Here is a 22798-nt window from a genome sequence, read left to right as displayed (position 1 = left end):
AACATCTACTCAATGTGCAGCAGCAGTCAAAAAAGCTAACAAATGTTAAGAACCATTAGGAAAGGGATAGTTTCTGTCTTATTGTCAGAATAGCACTATATAAAATCAATAGTACACCCATACCTTGAATAATGTGTGCAGATCTGGTCACCCCTTCTTAGAAAAGAGGTATTAAAATTGGAAAAGGTATGGAGAAGGGCAACAAAAACGATTAGAGATATGGAACAGCTTCCATATGAGGAGAGAGACTGGGACTGTTCAGGCTGGAAGAAAAACGGCTAAGTTGCGAGGGATAGAAGTCTGTAGAATCATGAATGATGTGAAGAAAATGATTATTTACTCCTTTACGTAAAACAAGAAGCAGGGGTCACCAGATAAAATTAATAGACGACAGGTTGAAAACAAACATAAGGAAGTACTTCTTCACACAATGCACACTCGGCCTGTGGAACTTGCTGCTGGGGATGTTGTGAAGACTAAACTGGGTTCAGAAAGAAATAGATAAATTCAAGGATGCTACCCCATACTCTGGATGTCCCTAAGCCTCTGACTGCCAGAAGCTGGGACCAGATAATGGGAAATGGCTCACTCTGTAATTACCCTGTTCTGTTCATTCCCGCTGAAGCATATGGCATGGGCCACTGTCAACAAATAAGGTACTGGGAAAGATAGACCATTGGTCTGACCCAGTATGGTCATTCTTGTGTCCTTATGGACTACTACTTGAAGACTAATTATACTTTACACTTTAGTTACATTCCCTCCAAGGATTTCCAAATGCATTGAACAAGAACTAAGCCTAAATGCACTCAGCCTGGCTCGTCACTAAACTCCCCACATACCCAACCTTGACCACTGATGCAGCCACACAGTTGACAGCAATGGAGCAATGTTTTTAACCTCCATGCACTTTTACTTCCACATCATCCCATCCTGCTCTCAGCAAGTTCAGATGACACAGTAATAAAAACTCTCCCATCCCACAGATTTCCCACAAAAGACTAAAACAGACAGGTCTCAAAATGAATATTCCGTAAGTCACTCTTCCAGCATTCAAGCAACATTGTCCACAAATCTCATGATTCCTCCTTCACCATGTATGCTAATTGGTGTTGGATACAAATTCTTATCTTTCATAGGTGATATTATAATAATTCTGATGTAAGACACTATTTCACAGTATATACCTACTGATTCGGAATCTTTAAAGGTGACTTGCTTAGGGAAAGGGAAGAAGGTTTGTGCTTTACCACCTCCTATACACTGTATAAAGGCATTAACAAAAACTAAGTTTAAAACCAGCCTAAAAGAAAATCCCTTCCCTTTTTCTATCAGTTTCACTAGTTCTACCATCTCCCATAAGTCAGACAAGACCTGCATTTCTATTGTAAGAAAACAATCAGGATTTTTTTGTTTTTTGAGGGGTGGGCAAGATGACTCTCAGGCTATGCTTTTATAAATGCATAAGGAATGGCACAAATCTCCTCCCTCCTTCATCCCACCTTTTGCAGTTCACTAAGATTCTACATCATTTAGCTGGTTGTTGTTTTACAGCTGTAATGCAGCTACTTTATGTACAAGCTGAAGCCCAATTCTACAAACACTTACAAAGAGTAATCCCCTTGTAGGGCTACTCACATGTATACAGTTCCACATGTTTGAATTTAGGGGCTGGATCTGGATTGTTAAAGGGTGAAATTAGTGGTACAACTCCCATTGACTACAATAGGCCCAGGACTCATCCAAAAAGATTATCTACAAATCCAGAGTTTAAAAACTACACACACAAAAACACGTGCTCCCTACAATCAAAGTTTAGTTTCAGTATGGCTTAACATGCATGTACAACGTGCAAAAGAGTTTAACATTATGACAAGGCTTTTGCATTAGATAGATAAATAAACTGTGATTTAACTACATTAAATCACCAGCATAACTAGCAGTGACCATTTACATCTAATTTATACCTTTAACAATACATAAAAGTGCTTAAGGAATGGACAAATAAGTGACCCATAAAACTGAATGGATAAAACAAACCCACCCCCCAACAAAAGCTCCCTGCATATGCACATGTTGTCCTGAATTTAAAAGACAAAAATCAAACCCACCCACAAAAAACCCTGGCAACAACAACAAAAATAGTACACAAATGTTAGCATAGTGTATGGAAATACCTGTGAAAAAAAACCTACTTTCAAGATGTGAAATTTATTGCACAGAGATTTAAAATCCTGCTGAAGACAAGGGATGACATCCTAGCCATCAAGTCAACAGGAAAACTCCCATTGCGTTCATTAGGGCCATAATATCACCCATGATGTTTAAGAAAGGGAACAATACAGACATTTTCCAAAAGTCTTGTAAAAGCCAGCTCAGCAGTGTTATAAATAAAACACTGAGGCCTAATATACAATACCTATATGCCAATTTGGTTCAGTGTAGGTATATATCATCCTCCCCTCTTCCTTATTTTGTTCAAGCAGTGTTTCAGGTCAGTTATCCATGTATTTGAGACCAGCTTTCCATCAAAAATTAGAAATATATATAAAACCAAGTATAATAGTTTTAACATGTATAAATATATTAAAAAGTTAAAATGATTTTAATGATTTACAAATGAGTGCAAAATGAAAAGTATATATGAGTTTGAAGTTGGATAAACAGATTAATCCATAACCTAGGGTGAATTTCTAGCCCTACTGAAGCCAGTGAGGCCCGGATGTCACCTTTTTCAATCCAAAAAGGTAATCTTTTTTTGCAAGTACACACTATACGGAGTAGCCAACCAGAGCATTTATACAGTACACAAGAAATTATTAAAAACCAAAACTACAATTTAAATAGCATCATTTTCAAAACAGATTTAACAAAAAAGTTACAACAATATGCATACTATTAGTTTCCCAGACTCTAGTAATAACACACAGACATTTTTTGGTTACTAATAACTTCATGTTTCTTTTCACATTTCTTTTTACTTCTGTGATTCAACACATACAACTCAGTATTTGTTTGCATGTGTTGGGTAACTTGTAAACATTAAATATTTATCTCATTTCAAGATTTGATAAGTGAAAAATGATCTCCAGAACAAAGATACTTTGGCACCTTTTAACATAAAAAGTGTGCATGTGCACATCTCTCTCCCCCTCCACAAAGTAAATATCAGATTTTCATAGTAAGAATCCTTCACTAGACTATGCATATACCAACCAGATAAATAAATTCAAGAGGTATAGTTGAATTAGTATCTTAGGCTACGAAACTTTGGTTTTTTCAGGCTAAGCATTGGTTGCTTAATTGTTGGTTTGTTTTCAAATAATATTGCTTCACTTTCTGTAGTTGGAAATCTGTTCTGGTAGATCAGTGGATATTCCTTCTGAAACTAAAAAAACAAAAAAGAGTAATTATAAAAAAGACTACTTAAAAGAATATAACTGAACCTGATTAGACAACTATCAGTCTGGGGAGTAAGCCTGCTAGGCAGGATGAAAAATACCTTTGCTGTGATATCCTACCAAACCCCTGGCTCCTGCCCTACAGGAAAATAACCATTTTGTACTGCATTAAACTGTAACATTATCCCATTTCTATTTAATGCATTGTTTAAAAAAGTGTATAGTACTCCCTATTTTGTATTTTTGTCAGGCCTTACTTCCCTTCAATGCTTTACTCTACATTTTCTTTTCTATAATATAGCATGGCTTAACTCTTTAGTTCCTCTCTACGGCTAATTCTCCTCTTTTCCTTCTCTTTCTGCCTCCAACAGCTGCTGGGAAAGAGGTGCTAGAATACCTACCAGGATGGCATGTTTGAACCTGTTCATGGGTTTTATCTTTCAGATCGGACTCTGATAACTTTGAAGTCTCTCTCTCTCTCACGAAAAAGAAGTACATTCTCTCTCTTTCCCACGCCCACTCCATGGTCTCCTGGCTACTGTGTTTGAGATGGAGGTATGTGCAAGCACTCCTCTATCCTGTACTCAGCCAATGCCAGTTACCCTCATGCAGAACTACACTCATCTCTCCATTTTAAATATTATTCTCTGCTGTTGCTCCTGACTTTGTCAAACAGCAGTGACATAGACATGAGGCTTATCAGTTTGCACCATCCACAAAGTTCTGAACATTCCAATCAGCTTTCACCCTTCTGCAGCATAGCAAAACTGGAGCCATCTATCTGCAGACAAAGGAAGACAGTCTTGCACTGGCAGACACTCTGTTCTCATTTGGAATCTTTTATGACCATAACAACAGAAATATAGTTTTTTGCATTAAAGTTTAGATTATGAAAATATTGATGGTACTAGGAAAGCTTCCCCTACTCATCCTGTTTTCCATATCTGTAGATATGGAATATCACATCAAAAATGGGTTTCTGAAACCAAGCTGCTTTCCTATTATCTCTTCAATTTTTTGGTGCAGTGGTCGGGAAGAGGGTAAGTGGTATATGAACTTATTTCAACAGACCAAAAACTTTCTGCTGATGAAGTCAGCTTTTTCAAAATGACAGCACAGTTTATAGGCTTGGGGTGGGTGGGAGAAATAATTGGACCTACTCCTAAAGGAAAGAGCATATGGATTAAAAAAAAAAAAAAAACCCACAAAAAAAGCAACATGCTCCACAGGGTTATCATTTCAGGAAAGTATGTAGTGTCTGCCTCAAATCGCTGAGAGTACGACTACTAATTCTTACATATTCTCATGGCCTCACGCAGTCTTACAAATTAATTGACTTTATATGAGAAGTTCCCAGACTGTGGTGCATGTGCTCATTGAGTTTTTGGTGTACCACTTCCAAACAATATTTGCCCCCCCCATCAGTTTCAAACAAAAAGTCACTGGACGCACTGCAGAGTGCCAAAAAATGCTAGAGAAGCAATATGCACTTTTCTGGTTGCGTTCAGGTATAATGAAGGAACAACAATTCACCAACTATTCCAGCACAGTAATTTTATTTAGAAATTACAGTGTGTTGTGGCTGTGCAGATGAGCATTGTACTTTTATCTGTCTGGCTTTCTGCTAGACCTAGGCCTCAGCTTGAGCTACTGAGGCAAACTTGTGCATTTCAATATCACAACACCTGAGCATTTTTGTCCAAAAATACATATGCATACAGGGCCAGTTTAGAGCAAATGCAGTGAGCCCCAAGATCAAAGGGCTACAGCTAGAGGTCTCTCTACACTCCCTACTCTGCAGAGGCTGTAGCCTGACCCTTGCAGGGATGAAAGGCAAGGGGTACATGGGGAATTCCCTCCCGTTTCCACACAGAAATTTGGGGGTAGTCAAAAGATTTAATCTACCAATGCTGCTACTATTTATTTCATACAACCAGTTTCAATTAATTAAAAAAAAAATGGAGGGCCAGCCTTTAGGTTTGTGACCAAGTTTAAGAAACATTTCAAGTCCTAAAAAATCATTATTTTTGTGGAGGCTGGAGGAGGGGTAGTGGAAGAGGGAGAAGGGGGCAACTTGAAGATTTAAAAGCAGCTTTTGTGGAGCTGTGTTTGAGTCACAAGATGTGCTTAGTAAATTCTGGGACAAGTACACTATTCACTGATCAGAGATATTTGCCAAAGGGTTTCTGCAAGAGAAAAAAAATCCTCCAGCATTAAGTCCTGCCAAAGTTGTTGAGCTTTTAGTTTGACTGCTGGGCAGCAGATTAGTAGAATTTAGAAATATCAGATAACCTGAAGCAATATGTAAGTTATTCAGAATTCTATGAGTATGTTAGAAAGTACCAGTTATTTGGTCATAAGAGGGCTTCTCATTCCGAATAGTCTGGTCTTAAAATTTTAACCAAAACTACTATTTTTATTTTTGTGCCCTTCACATCAGAGTTTTACCTAGTGAAGATCCTGGCACAAAAATGAAACAAGAAATCTGGTGCATTTAGTATATCACAAGAAATAACTAATTTCTACCGCAGAGTTGGTATTTAAAGCAGAGGGCTTTGAAAAAAAAAATGATTTGTGTTTTACTCTTAAATTGTGCTTAGTTTGAAAAACATTGTTGCTAATCAACATGAATTCTTGTAGTGGAGACCAAGCTCCCTTCAAAACAGGATCAGAACTTGCCATCACAACAAGCACTCATCCAGATGGCTGTACCCAATTCTTTTTGCTATCAGACTAGAATTCATTTTTAAAGAGTTTGCTGATGTGCTAGGATCTAGTAATTAGGTAACTAATTCTCTCCTCCACCTCTATGCATGTTTTAAAACCAATTTGCATGCTGCAACTGAGTGTTCTAAAAAAAAAACCCAAAACCAAAGTCCCACCAAAAAAAAAAAAAAAAAAAAATAGCCCATTTCTTTTCTTACCCGTTTTAGCTTTTTCTTTTTGTCTCTCAGAGACAAGCTTTTGTCCTGGATAATGTTCTCCAAGAGTTCTGCAACTGCAGCTTGAGAGGTAGAAACTTTTTGTTCATCAAACTCCTGAGGAGTTATCCGCTTACAATATGAATAAGTTGGCAAAATAGCACTGATGTCTTCCCCTGGATGTTGGAACTGAAACAAGAATGGCAACAAAAGAGTCTACACATGCTTGAAGGATCTTGCCTGGTTGCAAAGTTATTGCCTCATTGGCATTCAGTTACATTGTAAATTAAATGCAAGTTTTAATAAGTTAAATTGCTAAAAAAAGTGAAAAACCTATCTATAATTGTAAAGCTAGTTGCATGAAAGTTTGTACTTCAAAACTATATTCCATTCCCTTTTTTTTTTTTATTTTGTAAACTAACAGTAGTAGTTTAATACCCTACAATTCATAAACAGCGATTAGCAAAGGGGTTTCAACTTTTTGTCACAGGACCCACCTGAGCGTTCTTTAGAGATTCTATATGATCTTGCACTGCAACCTGTAGGTAAGCTGGAACTTGAAAAATGTCCTGCTGATGATCCATTAGAAATGAAACTAATCTTGTGGCAAGTAGCTCATCAAGGTCCACTTCTTCCGCACAGCATAACACACATCGAGAAAAAGTCTGTATCATCTACAAGTATTTAACAGGTTGTTAGTATGTACAACTATAGCATTTGGATTCTTTTCTCTCTCCCTGCAGCTCCGTACTGCACTCCCTGCTACAGATTTGCATCAAAGTACCTCACCTTCCTGCACTATTGACATACATTGATAGAGCAAGGAGGAAATCTGCCATTTCCCCCCATTTGAAACAGTGATTTTTGTATAAAATTAGAATTATGCTCTGTTCTTATGATTAACCAGAGCTTAGTTTTTAGTTTCCAATTTAAAAAAAATTTAACCAGGAAGAAGAGTCCAAGAAAACTGCATCACAGTCACATTCTCCACTATGTAGGAAAAGCCACACATCTTGAAATAGCTATCTGGGTTACTTTTCCCCATGGAAACTTCTCCCGGTTTTGCACAGTAACAGCAGAAGAGGAGACTCAGAGGGAGTTAATGCTTGCAGAATCTAGAGCAGTGGTTCTCAACCCCTGGCCCAATCAACACAGCTGTGGCCCATGTAACATCCCCAGGGCCACACAGATAGTATATATATTGTGTGGATGCGGCCCACATAATATATAGAGAGCTGCATATGTGGCCCACAATGCTTATCAGGTTGAGAACCACTGATCTAGAAGCTAACATGCCACAGAGTTGATATTTCTATTCCTCACCTGCCCACTAGGTTCTTCCAAATTTAGCTCCCCTCTGCTTAAGGTAGCAGAGGGAAGCCAACAGCTCTAAATGAATAATGAACTAGTATTTATTTGGCACATTTCACCCAAATGTATTAGTGGATCCCAAGTGCTTTACAAAATGCAATAGGAATAGGTTTGTCTATGAAACAGTCATTTTTGGGATGAAACAAGGCAGTTTCTGAACATTTTGCAGCAATACAGCAATAGTTTAGGTAAGAAGTGAACAATATTCAGTTGAAGTTAGGGGAAGTGCTCTCCTTAAAAAAAAAAAAGCCAATCAAAAACTCAACACATAATTTGCACTTATACACGGTCTTCCATTTGCAGATCTCAAATCACTTTATTAATAATATTTATGAACTCCCCAGAATAATTACAGACTGTGTTGTGGCAGGATCTAGAGGCCCCAATCACTGATAAAGGCCCCACTGTAGTAAGGGCTGTATACACTGATTTGGGAATACAACTCAGATCTGCCTAGCTTCTAGCTCCATACTTCAATCAAAACTATACTAATTTCTTCACCATCCTTCCAGTTTATGTACGAAAACTTTAATAGTCTAGGGCTCACTGGCTAACACCCTTGTCTCTTGCACAAAAAAGAAGCATTATGAGATTTCAAGATGGCATAAATGGTCAGAACCTCTGTTACATCACTTGCAATAACTGACAAGTAGTTACTCATTTCTTGTTTCCCATTTTTAATTAACATTCTTGAATCAGTATTTGTTTAATGTGTTTTAAAATAACTGTAGGTACTAAGGTAAGAGAACCTACAGGTTTGATGTCATTCTAACAACTGTAAATACCTCTATTCTTTCCACTGCAAGCTTAAACTCAGTCCTTACAGCTATTCTTTAAGCCTTTCCACAGACTCACTTCTGTTTCCTTTCTGACATCGGACCTACTAGAGTTCAAAATGTAAACCCTACAGTTAGGTCCATTCTTTAATTTTAAGATCTAGTGGCATCGGTGTACAATAGCTAGAGTCCTGACACAATATTTATATAATAAAAAGGCTATGCTAACACTCAGCTATGGAAATTCACTCCATACTGGACAAAACAAAAATAAACTACCTCAAGTAGACACTCAGCAAGAGTTTTAGCCAAAAACTATTTTTCAAAACGTAGCCATTAGACCTTTTAAGATACAGGAAAGCAAAATAAGTTTTGTGTTCATATCAGTTAAAACAGAGAGTCAGTTAAAAAATACTTACAAGGTTTTGTAGGAATTTAATTCATAATATCAATTTAGTTATTGACAGTGAGGTGTAGAAGGAACGGGACAACACTGAAGCAAAAAGGATACTGAATCTTTTCTGTTCTTTTAGAAAGTTAATAAAGGCTGTTCAAATAAAGCGTTTTCCCAAAAACCTATTTTGAATATGTTCAGATGGAGTTAAACAAGAGAGTTCACTTTGATACAGATTTTCACAAGTATACCGGGGTGACATATCTGTGTTACATACTAGATGTAGTGAGACAAAGACTAAGTTCCTCCTTTAACATTGAATATTCTTGCTTTTCTCAGATTTAAGCATTATTTTTATGCTATTGAATAAAGCTATCCATACTCTTAGAAGAAGATGTCTTACCAGAGACCTTGTGCCCATTGCATCATGAAGTCGAGGCATATCAACATTTTGGCTGATTCGAGAGATCATACGCATTAGGAGTTGAAGCTTTCTACGATTTGGTGGAGGAAGCAACAAACAGCATATCTGTAGTGCTTCAATGGCAACCCTTTCTAAATGAGGCCGGAGAAGATCTAGAAGTTAATAATTATAAAAAACAGGTGTAATTAAGTTTTGAAACAATATGAAGGATAGTGGTACATCAATATCAGCAATTTCATTTTATTCAGTTAAGACAGCAGCCACTTTTTATGTTAGAGAAGACTGTGCTTTAAAGGGATCAAAGTTATTTCAACATTTTTTGCATGGTCTTCACCCCCAATTTATCTCATTTTGTTCTGACACATTATTGGCTCAGGTCAAGACCAGATAAGGAATATAACTGAAGCTATTTCTGCACATCAGTGTCGAGTATTTTCTGTTATTATATTATATATTGGTTAGCCAATTTCCAGGCTTCTAAAGACTCCTATAAACTTCATTCAGCATCCAGTTTCAACAACTGTGAAGAGACATCACTTAGAAACAGGGAAGTCTATGCTGATTCCTTTCAGATGTTTGTATCACAAGGAATAGTACTTACTTTGAACAAAGAGCAAAATATGGTGAACTGCTTAGACATCACTATTTGGAGAAGAGAGGATACTACCCAAGAGCATGTATTATGGAAGATAACAAAAGCTTGTATTTAATATAATTAGTTAAGTTACTTAACTTCATAGCCATTAGAATATTCTTTAAACAAACCATGAAAAACAGATTTTGCTATTTAAAAATCCAACAATGGAGCTAAAGAAAGTAGGAAAGCAGAGACAGTTAGTCAACACAGTAAGCCAATACCACATGCTTTGAAGAGCAATCTTACTTTGCGTGCCAGTCAACATAAAGGAAGCTGGAATGAAAGAGTTTTCTGAAAGTTCTACTGCACTTTTGCAGAGTCGTTTATTGACTGCGATATCAGAATCCTTAGGCTCATTTTCTACTATAGTAATCACACTGGTAGTACTTGATTTCCTTTGTCCAAGATGAACTATTGGATATGGTTTTACTGTGATTTCAGCAACAGGTGTATTGATGCCACTGCAATTTCTGGACTTACTGCTTCCAAGTAAACTCTGAGACCTGCAGAGTTGCTTAGATTTGTGATTCCCATTACATAGCTCTTGATCGTGAACTGTTGACGCAGACACTCTCCTGGAACCACACGGTTGTTTCTGCCCAGTGCTATTTGATCCAATATTCAACAGCGATTCTGCTTTGTACCCAGAGTGTAGTAGTGGGTTTTCCTTATTTTTGCCTGACTTTATGTTAATGTCAGATTGATAGAGGGAGTTTGATCCCACTTCACTACAAAAACTTGAGGTAGTAGCTGCAATTCGTTCCAAAGAATAGCACCTTGCCCTAAGTTTGAGAGGCTGGGCCTGTTCATTCTTTAAACCTGACAGATTTTGACAGCTTTCTCCTCTTAAGTCATGAGCACTGACTTGTTTACACGCAAAGTTATAGTGCTGTAATTTTTTAGCACATCCTTTTTGAAGAGTATGTTCATTTTGGGAAATATTTCCAGAAGGCTCAGATTCTTCCTCTTGTTTTTCAGTCTCTTTTCGAAGTAAACTTAGTAGAAGACATTCAGTTGACTTGAAAGAGTTCAAGTGCAGAGTTTTTGAAGGCTGTGGGTCACACGCCTCATCTTGGATACAGTATTTTCCACTGGGTCTATATGGAATTGTGATGTAGCCACACACAACTATCAGAAAATGAAATACAAGTTAAGATGCAAGCGGTGTGAAAGTGAACAAGATAAGAATGAACTGAAGTAGCTAAGTAAAACAGAACAGTTAACAAATATAAGACATTAATATAGTCCACATGGTTAGTTGTTTAATGCTTTTTTTTAACTACAAGACATGCAACAAACAGCCCATACATGCAGGATTAAGGACAATAAAACTTTACATTTAGCTTTTAGAAACAAGACAAGGATTAGTTTACACTATTTGAGACTGTGGTTATTATATTTTGATAGTATCAGACCAGATAATTTATATGGATTTATTGTCACAAGAATGTAATTCTATTTTCACTCAGATTGTAATGTAGAGCTACTACTGCACTGGTGGCCTCCCACAAATTCATACTGCCATACAGATTGGGGGCCAAATTCTGCACACAGTTACGTATATGTAACCCACTAGACTCAAATTTGTACTTAACACTTAACAAAATACATTATTTCTCAAGTCATACATACCAAGAATGTTCACAAACAGTTCATAGTATTCAAAAGTAAGCAATGGTTCAGGTAGATTGAGAAAGTAATCAGCAACTGTTCTGAACACATCCCGTTCAAAACCAACGTAAGTTGGTTGGCTCATGTCATTACTTCTAGGCCCTAAAAAGAAGGCGAGGAAAGAAGGCTCATGACAGTACTATTCTCATAATCACATATTTAAAATAAATAAATAAATAAAAACACCACACAACAAAAAACTTCTGCAACATTAGCAGAAAGAATGGTAGGAACGGCCTAGTATTTCTCAAGGAGTGTCATGTCAGCCATCTACTTATACAAACATTGGACCAATAGTTCAGCCTTGTGTAACTAGTACGCAGAAACAGAATAAAACTGTTTATATAGCAACAGATGAGCAAGAAGCTGTCGCTCAACTTTAGAAGATAGATACTTCAATATTAATAAATTAGAGGAAGTCCCTTATTTGACTACTTCAACCCATTCTGCTTCTCACCCACTCCTAAAAAAGGAGTCAAAAGAAGCAATTAATCTTAGTTTTTCTGTTAAAATTACTACAACAGCCCCACCCTCAAATCAAACAGATTACATAGAGATAAGCAATAAAACAAAAGTTACAGGCACCTAGGAGTTTATTTTCAGATACTCTGAATAGATTTAAGATTTTTTCCATATTCAAGACGCTTAGGGCTCAATTCACTAATAAAGCTGCTGAAGTTTTGTTTCTTTTTTCCATCTGGGAGATAGGTGTGCTTTTTTATTTTAAGTGAGCACACACTACTGAAAGCTTACATAACTGGTGCAATAACAGCAAACTTTGTTCACCTGTATCCCCCCTAGATGATCACAACTGCTCACTTTAGGTTTGCTCTTCACCCACTACAGCATCTTCAAAAGTGTGCAATGAACCATATAATTAACCAATTTATGGGCACGGGTGAAAACAAGGAGAGAATAAACTGAACCAGAGTTTCCCTGCAGATGGGTCTCCACCATACTCCCACAGAAAGATGGGCTAGGATGAAGCAAAGCAACAGCCTCTGCCCTGTCCCCATTTTCCTTTAGTTTTCTTCACAAATGGTCTCTGGCTTTTTAGGGGCTGTGCATGAAATGGGGGAATGTCACTTTCTGTGAATCACCCAGTGCAAACTTAACTCCAGGCTCTATTAGCTGCATATGAGCCCCTTCTGCAGCTGCTACCGAACAGTTAGAGACACATATATGCATGCAATGACACAGCCATCATAGCTTCTTATTGAGCTTTGCTGGAGGTTGTGGGGAGAGAGGCCGTAAAAAAGCCACACAGTGGCACAGGCACCAATGCAGATACAGTAACTCCTCACTTAACGTTGTAGTTATGTTCCTGAAAAATGTGAATTTAAGTGCAACAATGTTAAGCGAATCCAATTTCTCCATAAGAATTAATGTAAACGGGGGGGGGGGGGGTTAGGTTCCAGACAAATTTTATTTTGTCAGACAAAAGGCATTATATACATTTTAAACAATTTTAAACAAGCAATTTAATACTACAGTCATCATTGCTGAGTATGAAGCTTGGTTGAGGTGGTGGAGTCAGAGATTGGAAGAGGGTGGATTGTCCGGCTGCTCCTCTTTCTGAACTTACTGAACTAAAAAAAACACATCGAGAGATTGTTGTTTTGCTTTCCTTCCCCCCCCCGGTAAATTTCTTTATAGCAAGTCATTAGATGACCAACTTCCCTAATCACTTTGGAGCAGCATTCCCTGTCAGGATTGTCATCACTCAACCTTCAGCCCGCCCACTCCACCCCTGCCCCCAAGCCCCCCCCTTCCCTCAAGCCCCCTCCCCCTTTACTTTGCACGCTGTGTCCTCACTCCTCCCCCCTCCCTTCTGAATGTGGCAAGCCATCTGATTGCCGCAGGCAGGAGAGGGACGGGGGAGGCGCGCCGAGTCTTCCCCCATCCCCCCTGCCTGGGGCAATCAGCTGGCTTGCGGTGTTTAGGAGGAAGGAGGGAGGAATGCGGACTCGGCGCGCAGGCTCCCCCTCCCTCCCCACCCTACCTCCTGCCCAGGGCAATCAGCTGTGTTCAGGAGGCAGGGGAAGCCTGCGCACCGAGTCCTTACTCCTCCCCCCCTCCCTCCTAAACCCCACAAGCCAGCTGACTGCCACGGGCAGGAGGCAGGGGGAGGAGGGGGAAGGGACCGATCCATGAGGTCTGCCGGCGGGTGGATGGCGCTGTTGGGGGGGTGGGGGTCTGCTTAGGGCGGCTCCCAGCTGTGGAGAAAGTAGGTAGCCAAACAACATAACAGTCGAGCATCGCACAACTTTAAATGAGCATGTTCCCTAATTGATCAGCAACATAACAATGAAACAACATTAACCGGGACAACTTTAAGTGAGGAGTTACTGTACAGTACATGTGAAATGGTGAGTTGGAAGACATGACATTTCTAAATTTTGCATGCCCCAAACTGCTTCTTTGAGGAGAACTGCTCTGCAGGAAACTCGATGAGGTCAAACTCATGTTTTCCCTACCTCTCCAAACTCTCTCCAAAAAAAAAAAAAAAAAAAAGTTACACATCAGATTCTGTACAACTGATGAAGAATTCAATTGGATACAAGACTTTCAACATAGTCATACATATTTGTTCAACAGCATTTATAAACTGTGGGTTTTTTTTGTTTTTTACAGTAACTCCTCACTTAACGTCCTCCCGCTTAACGTTGTTTCTAAGTTATGTCGCTGCTCCATTAGTGAACATGCTCGTTTAAAGTTGTGCAATGCTCCCATATAATGTCATTTGGCTGCCTGCTCTGTCCACTGTTTGTAGGATTCTGTGGATGAGCAGCGACTGTGGATGAGCAGCAGCAAGGGAGCATTGCACAAGTTCCTCTTCTCCGCCTCCTCTCCCTCCCTCTCAGCGTCTCCCTAGCTGCCAAACAGCTGTTTGGCGGCAGGCAAGAGCTGGGAGGAAGAGGGAAGAGCAGGGATGCGGCGTGCTCCGGGGAGGAGGTGGAGAGGGGCTGGGAATAGACGGGCCTGGAGCATCCCCTGGCAAAGTCGGCGCCTGTTCTTCTGGGGGAAAGCTGCTGCTGATGCTGCGCAAGGCGCTTCCTAGCATCCTTTCCTACCTCATTGTCTGTAGCGGGCTGTGCCTGTGTGGGGTAAGCCAGGAGCACCTCTCAACCACAGTACAGTACAGTATATAATGCCTTTTGTCTGCCCCAAAAAATTTCCTTGGAACCTAACCACTCGCATTTACATTAAATCTTATGGGAAAACTGGATTCATTTAACATAGTTTCACTTAAAGTTGCATTTTTCAGGAACATAACTACACTGTTAAGTGAGGAGTTACTGTAAATGAAGGACTGACATCCCAAAATCCCAAGTGAAGTCATTTCTATTAGCCCACTTCACATGTGTAATTTTTTTTTTTAAAGTTTATAAACTTTGCTAATTTTTATATTATTTTTAAAAAGGCTATTTTAGTCCAGGGCAAAGCCAAGAACCTGAAAAAATGCAGTGTAGATCATTACATAGATAGAAGTGACACCCATTCATTTCTCAAGAGAATTTGCTTAATTTTGCTATACTGATTCTACAATGTAGGAACATATACCTATGTCTTGAAAATATTCCACTTCTTCATTTCATTCCCTCTTTTCTATATAAAAACTAGAGTGGAGAGGACTGTGCTGCAAGTTTGTCACACCTTCAGTTATGGATAGTGGCTAATAAAGATAGTTCTTTAGAGTGGAAACTATGGAATATTTTACATCAAGAATGCCAAAAATCTTGAGCACTGTTGATGCCTATTCAGAAAAAATAAAAATAATCACATTATGGGCTGGGCTAGGCCAAACTAGCAAACTCTTCAAGGTTTGGCTCAGAGTTTTTTCTGAATTATTTCACAGCCTGGGAGAAGCAAGCAATTCTGTGCAAGAAGCAGGTAGTTTAGTCCCTGGAATACCACATCTGAGAAGGAACCACAGAGGCACTGTGCCTGAAGACTCAAGTTTCATCTCTGCTCAGCTCCTGCCAGCATAGCTTCTTCCAGTGACTCAGCAGTCTGTAGCTACCACTTGGACCCCTCCTTATAGTGAGAAGAGATAGTGAGGTCCTCCAGCATAGCAGGGCTCCATATTACATTAATTGAGTTCTAAGTTGTATGTTCCTGCAGATTCCCTAATTGGTTGGGGAATGTTGCCGTCTTCCTCTCACTTCAGTTAAAATCCCCAGCTGACCATCCCCTTCTGAAAGGGCAGGGAGAGATTCATGCATGGATCCACAGAGTGCAACCTGGTACTAGGATATTTAGGTAGTCTACTCAATGATTAGGAGTAGTACATTGGTCTATAGGATCTCTTTTCTCTTTAATGCACACGTAACTTCATTATCTTTACCTCTTCTTCCTTATAGGTCACCTCTGTACACAATTGTTTTATGCAGCCTACTGTTATATCTTCTGAATACATCAGGTTGTTAGATATAGTTGAACTTGCATCCAGTGTAGAAGAGCTTAGTACCTCTCACGTATAAGCAAACATTTTGGAATTTCCACTCCTCAAAATAAGCTTCTTCACATCTGAAATTTAAAGACTACTTTTGTATAACTTACAGTATGCAAGGCACTTCATAGCTGACAATACCCAATGAGGGAGGTCTTCTGCAAAAAAAAATTTAAGAAAATTGTTCAGCAACTGCCACTATATACTATATACTCTAGCCACCTGATGTTAAACTTTAAATACAGGAAGATCATATATAGAATTTAATTAGTTTTAAAAGAATACATAGAATCACTATACTTATTACATTCTCACCTGCCCTACTTTTTAATTTTGAAAGAAAAGTAGACTACAGAAGTTATCACCCTAAGCAAATCTGTTTTAAGTACTACTATAGTTAATTACTGTCATCCACCACTTGACAATAACTAAATACTGGCACTTGAAGCAAATGTCAAAACCAAAACCAAACCTGATTTGTTTTGCAGAACAACAACACCATGTTTACTTGTGTTAGTCATGTTGTACATGACATATTGAGGAATTACTTGCGCTGAGTGCAAGACTTCTTCCAAAGATGGTAGACCTAAAATGGTTTGCAAGCTGTAGGGTGGAAGAGAACAAATGTTGTTTCAGAAGTCTTGATAGCACGTGAACGCAAGCTAATTACTTTAGGACCTCTTCAACAAGCAATAAAACCTCAAAATTTAACTTATTAAACTCTAAGTTCTTAGTCCAAGACCAAAGCTTCCAAGTGTCAGAGATAAGTTTTTATGCCACAGACTAAAGGTCTGTCTGAACCAATAGGAAGAGCCAACAACAAGAAGCAGGCCATAAATTCAGTGTTTGAGGAAGTGTGCCAGATACACACCACAAAGGAAAGGAGGAAGAGAAAATCAGCTACTCAACGTGCAATTCTCACTCCTTATAATATTTACTTTAGCAACTTTCCTAAATATAATACTGTGGTCCTTGATAATATATTAGAAAGTACATGGGTTACTTGTGTAACTTAGCAGAACTACTCCTTCTGCAGGATTAAAAAGTTTTCTGAAAAATTTAAACATTTGTTTAGATCATTGATTATTGACACAGCATATAGTCATGGATGTACCTTCTGCTCTGATGGTATGTTGAAGCTAAAATGGCCTAATCCATATGTACTGGCAGGAAAAGATATATACACACGCCCTCCCCAACCATTTCCAGTTTGTTATTGACTTACTGTATCAAAATTATGTTTCGCCAAATTTCTTCTATATCCTCTTGACTTATTTTCTTCCTGTGTAAGTTTTCCTTGTCCTCTTCCATTATTTCACTTTTTGTGTTTTCTATGTTCTCCTACAAATAAGCAATCATGCATGTTATATTTTGTTGACTCTCTGAAGTAGCTCAAAAGCCAAACTCAAAATTCCAGTAAAATGTTATTTAAAAACAAAAACCTACTCACATACACTTGTAAAAAGGCTCTATTCTAAATTAAAGAACACATTCATTTTCTTTTTTATAATTTAAGATCTCTTAACACTAAATGGGTCTTCTCCCATCTTAAAACAGAAGGCTAAAGCTCTTTTCCATCCACAGAAATGTTTGCCGTCCACTGCAGAAAAAAAACCCCAACCATACTTCCATAATTTTGAAATTTAAAGGCAAAAAGTAACAAAATGCAGAATGAAATGTGAGACCAAGGCCCTAAATACTGAATGCATGCATAAGTGCTTGCAGGACTGAGACTGGGGCCTAAATTCAGAAAGTCAGAAACACAAAAAAAAATTAGCAAAAGTATAAAACAAATAATGACCGGTCAGCTTTATTCAAGGTTGTAGAGTTAAGCAATTTAACAGCTAAGTAATGTACCCTGATTTAGTGTTCCTAAAATGTATAGTTTCTAAGATTCCTCATAAATTCTTAATCATCTGACAAAAAAGAATAAAATATTTAAATATATAAAACATATTCGGGGGGGGAATGAGGAAGAGCATTAAGTGATCTTTTTTAGTTCTGTTATTATGTGAGTAAATGAGGGAAAAAAAAAAAAAAAAAGAATAAGCCAATACCAGTCTATTGTTAATCTAAAGTTGTGGGTAAGAGAAGAGGTTGGATATATCGATTTCAGTTTCTACTGTACAGTGTAGTTCAATCTACTACATACAATTCAAAGCCAGAAATATTTAATTTCACTATTTCCAATTTGTCAGATTTCAGCAAGTCCACGTAAAAGTTTACAATTAAAATGGTTTTCATACAAACAGTATTTTGAACATCTACCGTTCATGTTGCATTCCAAGCTTTAAGCAGCCACATACAGCATAAAGGCTTTTTGTTACCAGGGCTGCTGTGTCTTTCTGTCGCATTCTCATACTGTTGTACTTCACTGAGAGTAGTCCAGAGGAAACTGCTAGTTTATTTTTTCAGCTGGAGATGAAGATTCTATAGAAGTAGATGATACAGCCACTAAAGGATAATTATATGTGTTTTCCTAATGCTGAAAAGAACACATGAACGATAAGAAGCACAAGTTATTACCAGAGTATCAAGTAATTCATATTTTTTAGGAGTCCTTCTGGAGAAATGTGGTAGTTTAAAGAGCCTTTCTTCCTCTTTTGGAATATTTTCTGTGTCCTCTTTCAACAGGGACCTTCTTGGCAAAGTTTTAACTGGAGAGGTTGAAGGGAATCTATAATTAACAAGAGAAATGTAAATACATTCGGAACATATTAAAAAATAACTTAGTTTCATCAAAAAATTTAGTGCCCAGTGATGATTCCAATAAGACTCTTTAGAGGCTTAAGATAAAAAGAAGAAAACACAGAACACCTCTACAACATATACCTAATTTAAATTAGGCAAAATTCCAAATTAGCTTTGGACTATCATTCCCTTCTCTCAAATTCATTGGAGGTCAGTAGGGGGAAGTTCAACTTTCAAGTTAAGTCCTTGGAGAAGATTCTGCTCCAATTATACCTTCTGTACGCTGTAGAAGGCACTGGCGTGGGAGGGAGACAGCACAATGTAGGAATGCTTATGCATGCTATCCATCTTGCAAGCTCTGGGGCCAGGGTGGGGTTCAGGAAAGGCCCCTTGCACTTAGTGCTACAGAAATGCTGGGCTGCAGCCCATAACAGCATTATTAATGAAGGAGTAGAGGAAAAGCAGACTTCTTGGTGAATCAGTATTGCTTTTGATTGAAAATTACTTTCCCCACAGTAAAGTAACTGCTGATCCCGTTACAGAGTACTCTTGGTTAGTTTTCACAGCTTAGCAATTTGCATACACCCGTACAGCACCTGAATAGGTTGTTGTTGTCATCTAGATTTTCTGATCCCCATCTTCCTTTTATGTCCTCAATTACATGATTCTTGAGAAACTTTCTTAGTAATTGAACGGTTTGTTGCCTAGTAACTTCTGGACCAAAATTCCTGTTGCTCCTAAGCAGTTCCTGGAGCCAGTCCACGGCTTCCACGGCACTAAAACAATTACCGTATTTTCTGAAACGTTGCCTGTGCTTCCGCAGTGGCATCCCTGCTCGAAAGTATTTAGTAACTTCATTCCACTGCAAGGGAGAGGGAACGAGGAGGGGGGGGGGGGAGAAGACAAGATGAAAGCAAAAAGTTGAGCGCATTTAGATCACGGGTCCCCATTCCTTCCAGCCAGGCCCCCAGCCCTCATTGCTCCCTTTCCCCCGTCCCCTCAGGGGCTCCAGTCCCCCCAGCAACCCCCGGACCCCCATCGTGCCTTGCTGCCTTTGCCCCGTCCCCTCAGGGGCTCCAGTCCCCCCAGCAGCCCCCCGACCCCAATCGCCCCTTGCTGCCTTTGCCCCGTCCCCTCAAGGGCTCCAGTCCCCCCAGCAGCCCCCCGACCCCAATCGCCCCTTGCTGCCTTTGCCCCGCCACCCGTCCCCTCAGGGGCTCCAGTCCCCCCAGCAGCCCCCGGCCCCCATCGCCCCTTGCTGCCTTTGCCCCGTCCCCTCAGGGGCTCCAGTCCCCCCAGCAGCCCCCGGCCCCCATCGCCCCTTGCTGCCTTTGCCCCGTCCCCTCAGGGGCTCCAGTCCCCCCAGCAGCCCCCGGCCCCCATCGCCCCTTGCTGCCTTTGCCCCGTCCCCTCAGGGGCTCCAGTCCCCCCAGCAACCCACCGACCCCCATCACGCCTTGCTGCCTTTGCCCCGTCACCTCAGGGGCTCCAGTCCCCCCAGCAGCCCCTCGACCCCCATCGCCCCTTGCTGCCTTTGCCCCGTCCCCTCAGGGGCTCCAGTCCCCCCAGCAGCCCCTCGACCCCCATCGCCCCTTGCTGCCTTTGCCCCGCCACCCGTCCCCTCAGGGGCTCCAGTCCCCCCAGCAGCCCCTCGACCCCCATCGCCCCTTGCTGCCTTTGCCCCGTCACCCGTCCCCTCATGGGCTCCAGTCCCCCCAGCAGCCCCCGGCCCCCATCGCCCCTTGCTGCCTTTGCCCCGCCACCCGTCCCCTCAGGGGCTCCAGTCCCCCCAACAACCCCCCGACCCCCATCGCCCCTTGCTGCCTTTGCCCCGCCACCCGTCCCCTCAGGGGCTCCAGTCCCCCCAGCAGCCCCCGGCCCCCATCGCCCCTTGCTGCCTTTGCCCCGTCACCTCAGGGGCTCCAGTCCCCCCAGCAGCCCCTCGACCCCCATCGCCCCTTGCTGCCTTTGCCCCGTCACCCGTCCCCTCAGGGGCTCCAGTCCCCCTCCCCACCAGGAAGCGCTTTGAACCTCACACTCCGGCACCCCACAGACTCTCCCCCCGCCCCGCGTGCTGACCCGCCGCCCCCATCCCCTCTAACCAGCTTTGTGGCGCGGTAGGGCCCCGCTGTCACCAGCCGGCTCTCCATGTTGCTCGCCGCGGCCCCGAACGCAGGCCGGAGATGGCGGGTGCTGGGGGAGGGGAGCGACCACCCAGCACGATGACACTTGCTAACCGTCGTGGTCTAACTGTTTGAATTGACGGCCCGAGCGCTCCGGGGCCGCTGATTGGAGGAGCCCGGCGGCCACATGACAGAGAGCGCGATCAGGTGACTTAGCAGGAAGCAGCCCCGGGCACTCGGGAGAGGTGGGTGCGCGCGCCCTGCGCATGTTGGGGTGAGCCAACAGGTGGGTGGGGCTGGGCATTCCTGGGCCCTGAGCTCCAGCCCTATCGCAGCGTCAGCGGCCCCTGTGCCCAAAGCTTCTCCCACAGGCTCCTGAGCTCCGGTCAGGCAGCGGCCGCAGTGGTGCACTGAATGGGGGGGAAGGGCTCACCCTCACCGTTTGTAACACCGTGGCCATGTGTCTCACTAACTAGCAGCGCGTCACGACTCACGGGGCAGCTCTAGAAACCACATTTGCAGTGTTGCTTACTCTTGTGATTTTATTGCCCGTCTCAGAAGGTTCGGTATTTAAAGCCCTAACTCCTGGATTTAGGGTATTACGGGAGTATCTCAGCTTTATTTTCAAGGTGTTAGCCCTCCAGGTTGCAGAGGAAAAGCTTGAAAACATATATCGTATTGATTATGACACAGAAGACATAAGAAGAACCTCAAGAGGATTTTTTTCTTTTTGTGGAACACAGCACAATCTTGTGAAAATCATCCCTAAAAAACAAACAAGGCAGCAAAAACGAATTTGCATTGTGGCTCATCAACGTGCAGGGGGGAAGAATTCTAAGTGGTAATGAGTGAGGTACAGGCAGACATTTCAGTCATAAATTAGCTGTGAACCCAAAAGGGGTCAAATAACTTGCACCCTATTAGAAGCAGTACATTTTAGTCCACACTGAAATGTCAGATCTGAGTTTACTCTCATATAATCTCAATATCTCCTCCATCCCCAGTTGCTGCCCCAGCTCCACCTTCAGCCCAACCTCTGCTGCTGCTGAGGAAGCCTTGGCTGTTCAGTAATGGGGCGGGGGGACATGGACACATTCTGTTAATGGTAAAGGGGGGCATGACTGGAAGAGTTTGTGCACCACTGAATTAGAGATTGGTTTAAGCCCCAAAGCATACGTTTTAATGTCCCTTACAATATTTATACCATTATTTACAATAACTCTGGATATTCGTATTATCCATATAATTCTCCAGTCTCTTATTGAATCTTAATAAGTTCTTGGCCTCAACAACTTCCTGTGGCCATGAGTTTGAGAAATACACATAATGTGAAAAATATTTCCTTTTATTGGTTTTAATTTTCCCATTTTTTAATTTAATTGAATGGCCCCTTATTCTTATGAAACAGGGAGAACAGAAGCTCCCAAACTACCTTCTCTAGACCATTAATAATTGTTTGTGTTTATCACATTCCCTTTTATTCATGTCTTTTCTATGTTAAACAATCACAGTCTTTCTAATCTCTTTTCCTAAGAGAGCTTTTTCATGCCCTTGATCATTCTGGTCACTTTTCTTTGAACCTATTCCAAGTCTGCAATGGTCTTTTAGAGATGAGGAGACCAGCACTACACTCAGTATTCCAGCTAAGGCCACATCATTGATTTATGTAAAGGTATAATATTCTTTGTATTGTTCATCATCTCATTCCCGTGCATCTAATGTTTTGTTAGCTTTTTTGACCATAGCTGCACATTAAGCAGAGGTCTTCATTTAGTAGTCTACCGTGACACTCAGGACAAATATAGATAATACTGTGAGAAGAATGTTTGAATGCTGCCTCTGTTGTGGGGTAGAGAGATGTCGAGGCAATATTATGTATAACTAAGACTCTCCGCTTTCTTCCTGCACCTCAGTTTAATTATTTGCTAAAGCACAG

The 22798-nt window shown here is 40.9% G+C and overlaps 1 protein-coding gene across 2 annotated transcripts; it reads right to left on the bottom strand.

The window, feature by feature from the left end:
- Positions 1-1710: 1710 nt before the first annotated feature.
- DEPDC1 (DEP domain containing 1) lies at positions 1711-20971 on the bottom strand. 2 transcript variants are annotated; one of them, XM_073357369.1, is made up of 12 exons: positions 20842-20971; positions 19336-19601; positions 18575-18725; positions 17274-17389; positions 16521-16651; positions 16159-16206; positions 11557-11697; positions 10171-11052; positions 9267-9439; positions 6820-6996; positions 6326-6511; positions 1711-3388 (listed from the first exon to the last, which is right to left on the bottom strand). In XM_073357369.1, exons 1-12 carry the CDS (start codon positions 20887-20889, stop codon positions 3248-3250), a joined length of 2460 nt encoding a protein of 819 aa, XP_073213470.1. In that variant the 5' UTR covers positions 20890-20971; the 3' UTR covers positions 1711-3247. The 2 variants fall into 2 exon arrangements, with proteins under 2 accessions (XP_073213470.1, XP_073213471.1); XM_073357370.1 differs by lacking the exon at positions 10171-11052.
- Positions 20972-22798: the final 1827 nt, after the last annotated feature.

This window comes from Lepidochelys kempii, chromosome 8 (genome assembly GCF_965140265.1).
Source record: "Lepidochelys kempii isolate rLepKem1 chromosome 8, rLepKem1.hap2, whole genome shotgun sequence".
In the NCBI taxonomy this organism is placed as follows: Eukaryota; Metazoa; Chordata; order Testudines; family Cheloniidae; genus Lepidochelys; species Lepidochelys kempii.
Note: the sequence above shows the minus strand (reverse complement) of the source record. Positions and strands in the feature narration are given on the sequence as shown.

Excerpts from the sequence above, each read along its gene's own strand:
- DEPDC1 (XM_073357369.1), bottom strand. The coding sequence starts at position 20,889 with ATGGAGAGCCGGCTGGTGACAGCGGGGCCCTACCGCGCCACAAAGCTG. Across the intron at positions 16,207-16,520 it reads TGTTCTGCAAAACAAATCAG|AAGACCTCCCTCATTGGGTA; the intron begins GTTTGGTTTTGG and ends TTTTTTTTGCAG. Across the intron at positions 6,512-6,819 it reads AATCTCTAAAGAACGCTCAG|TTCCAACATCCAGGGGAAGA; the intron begins GTGGGTCCTGTG and ends TTCTTGTTTCAG.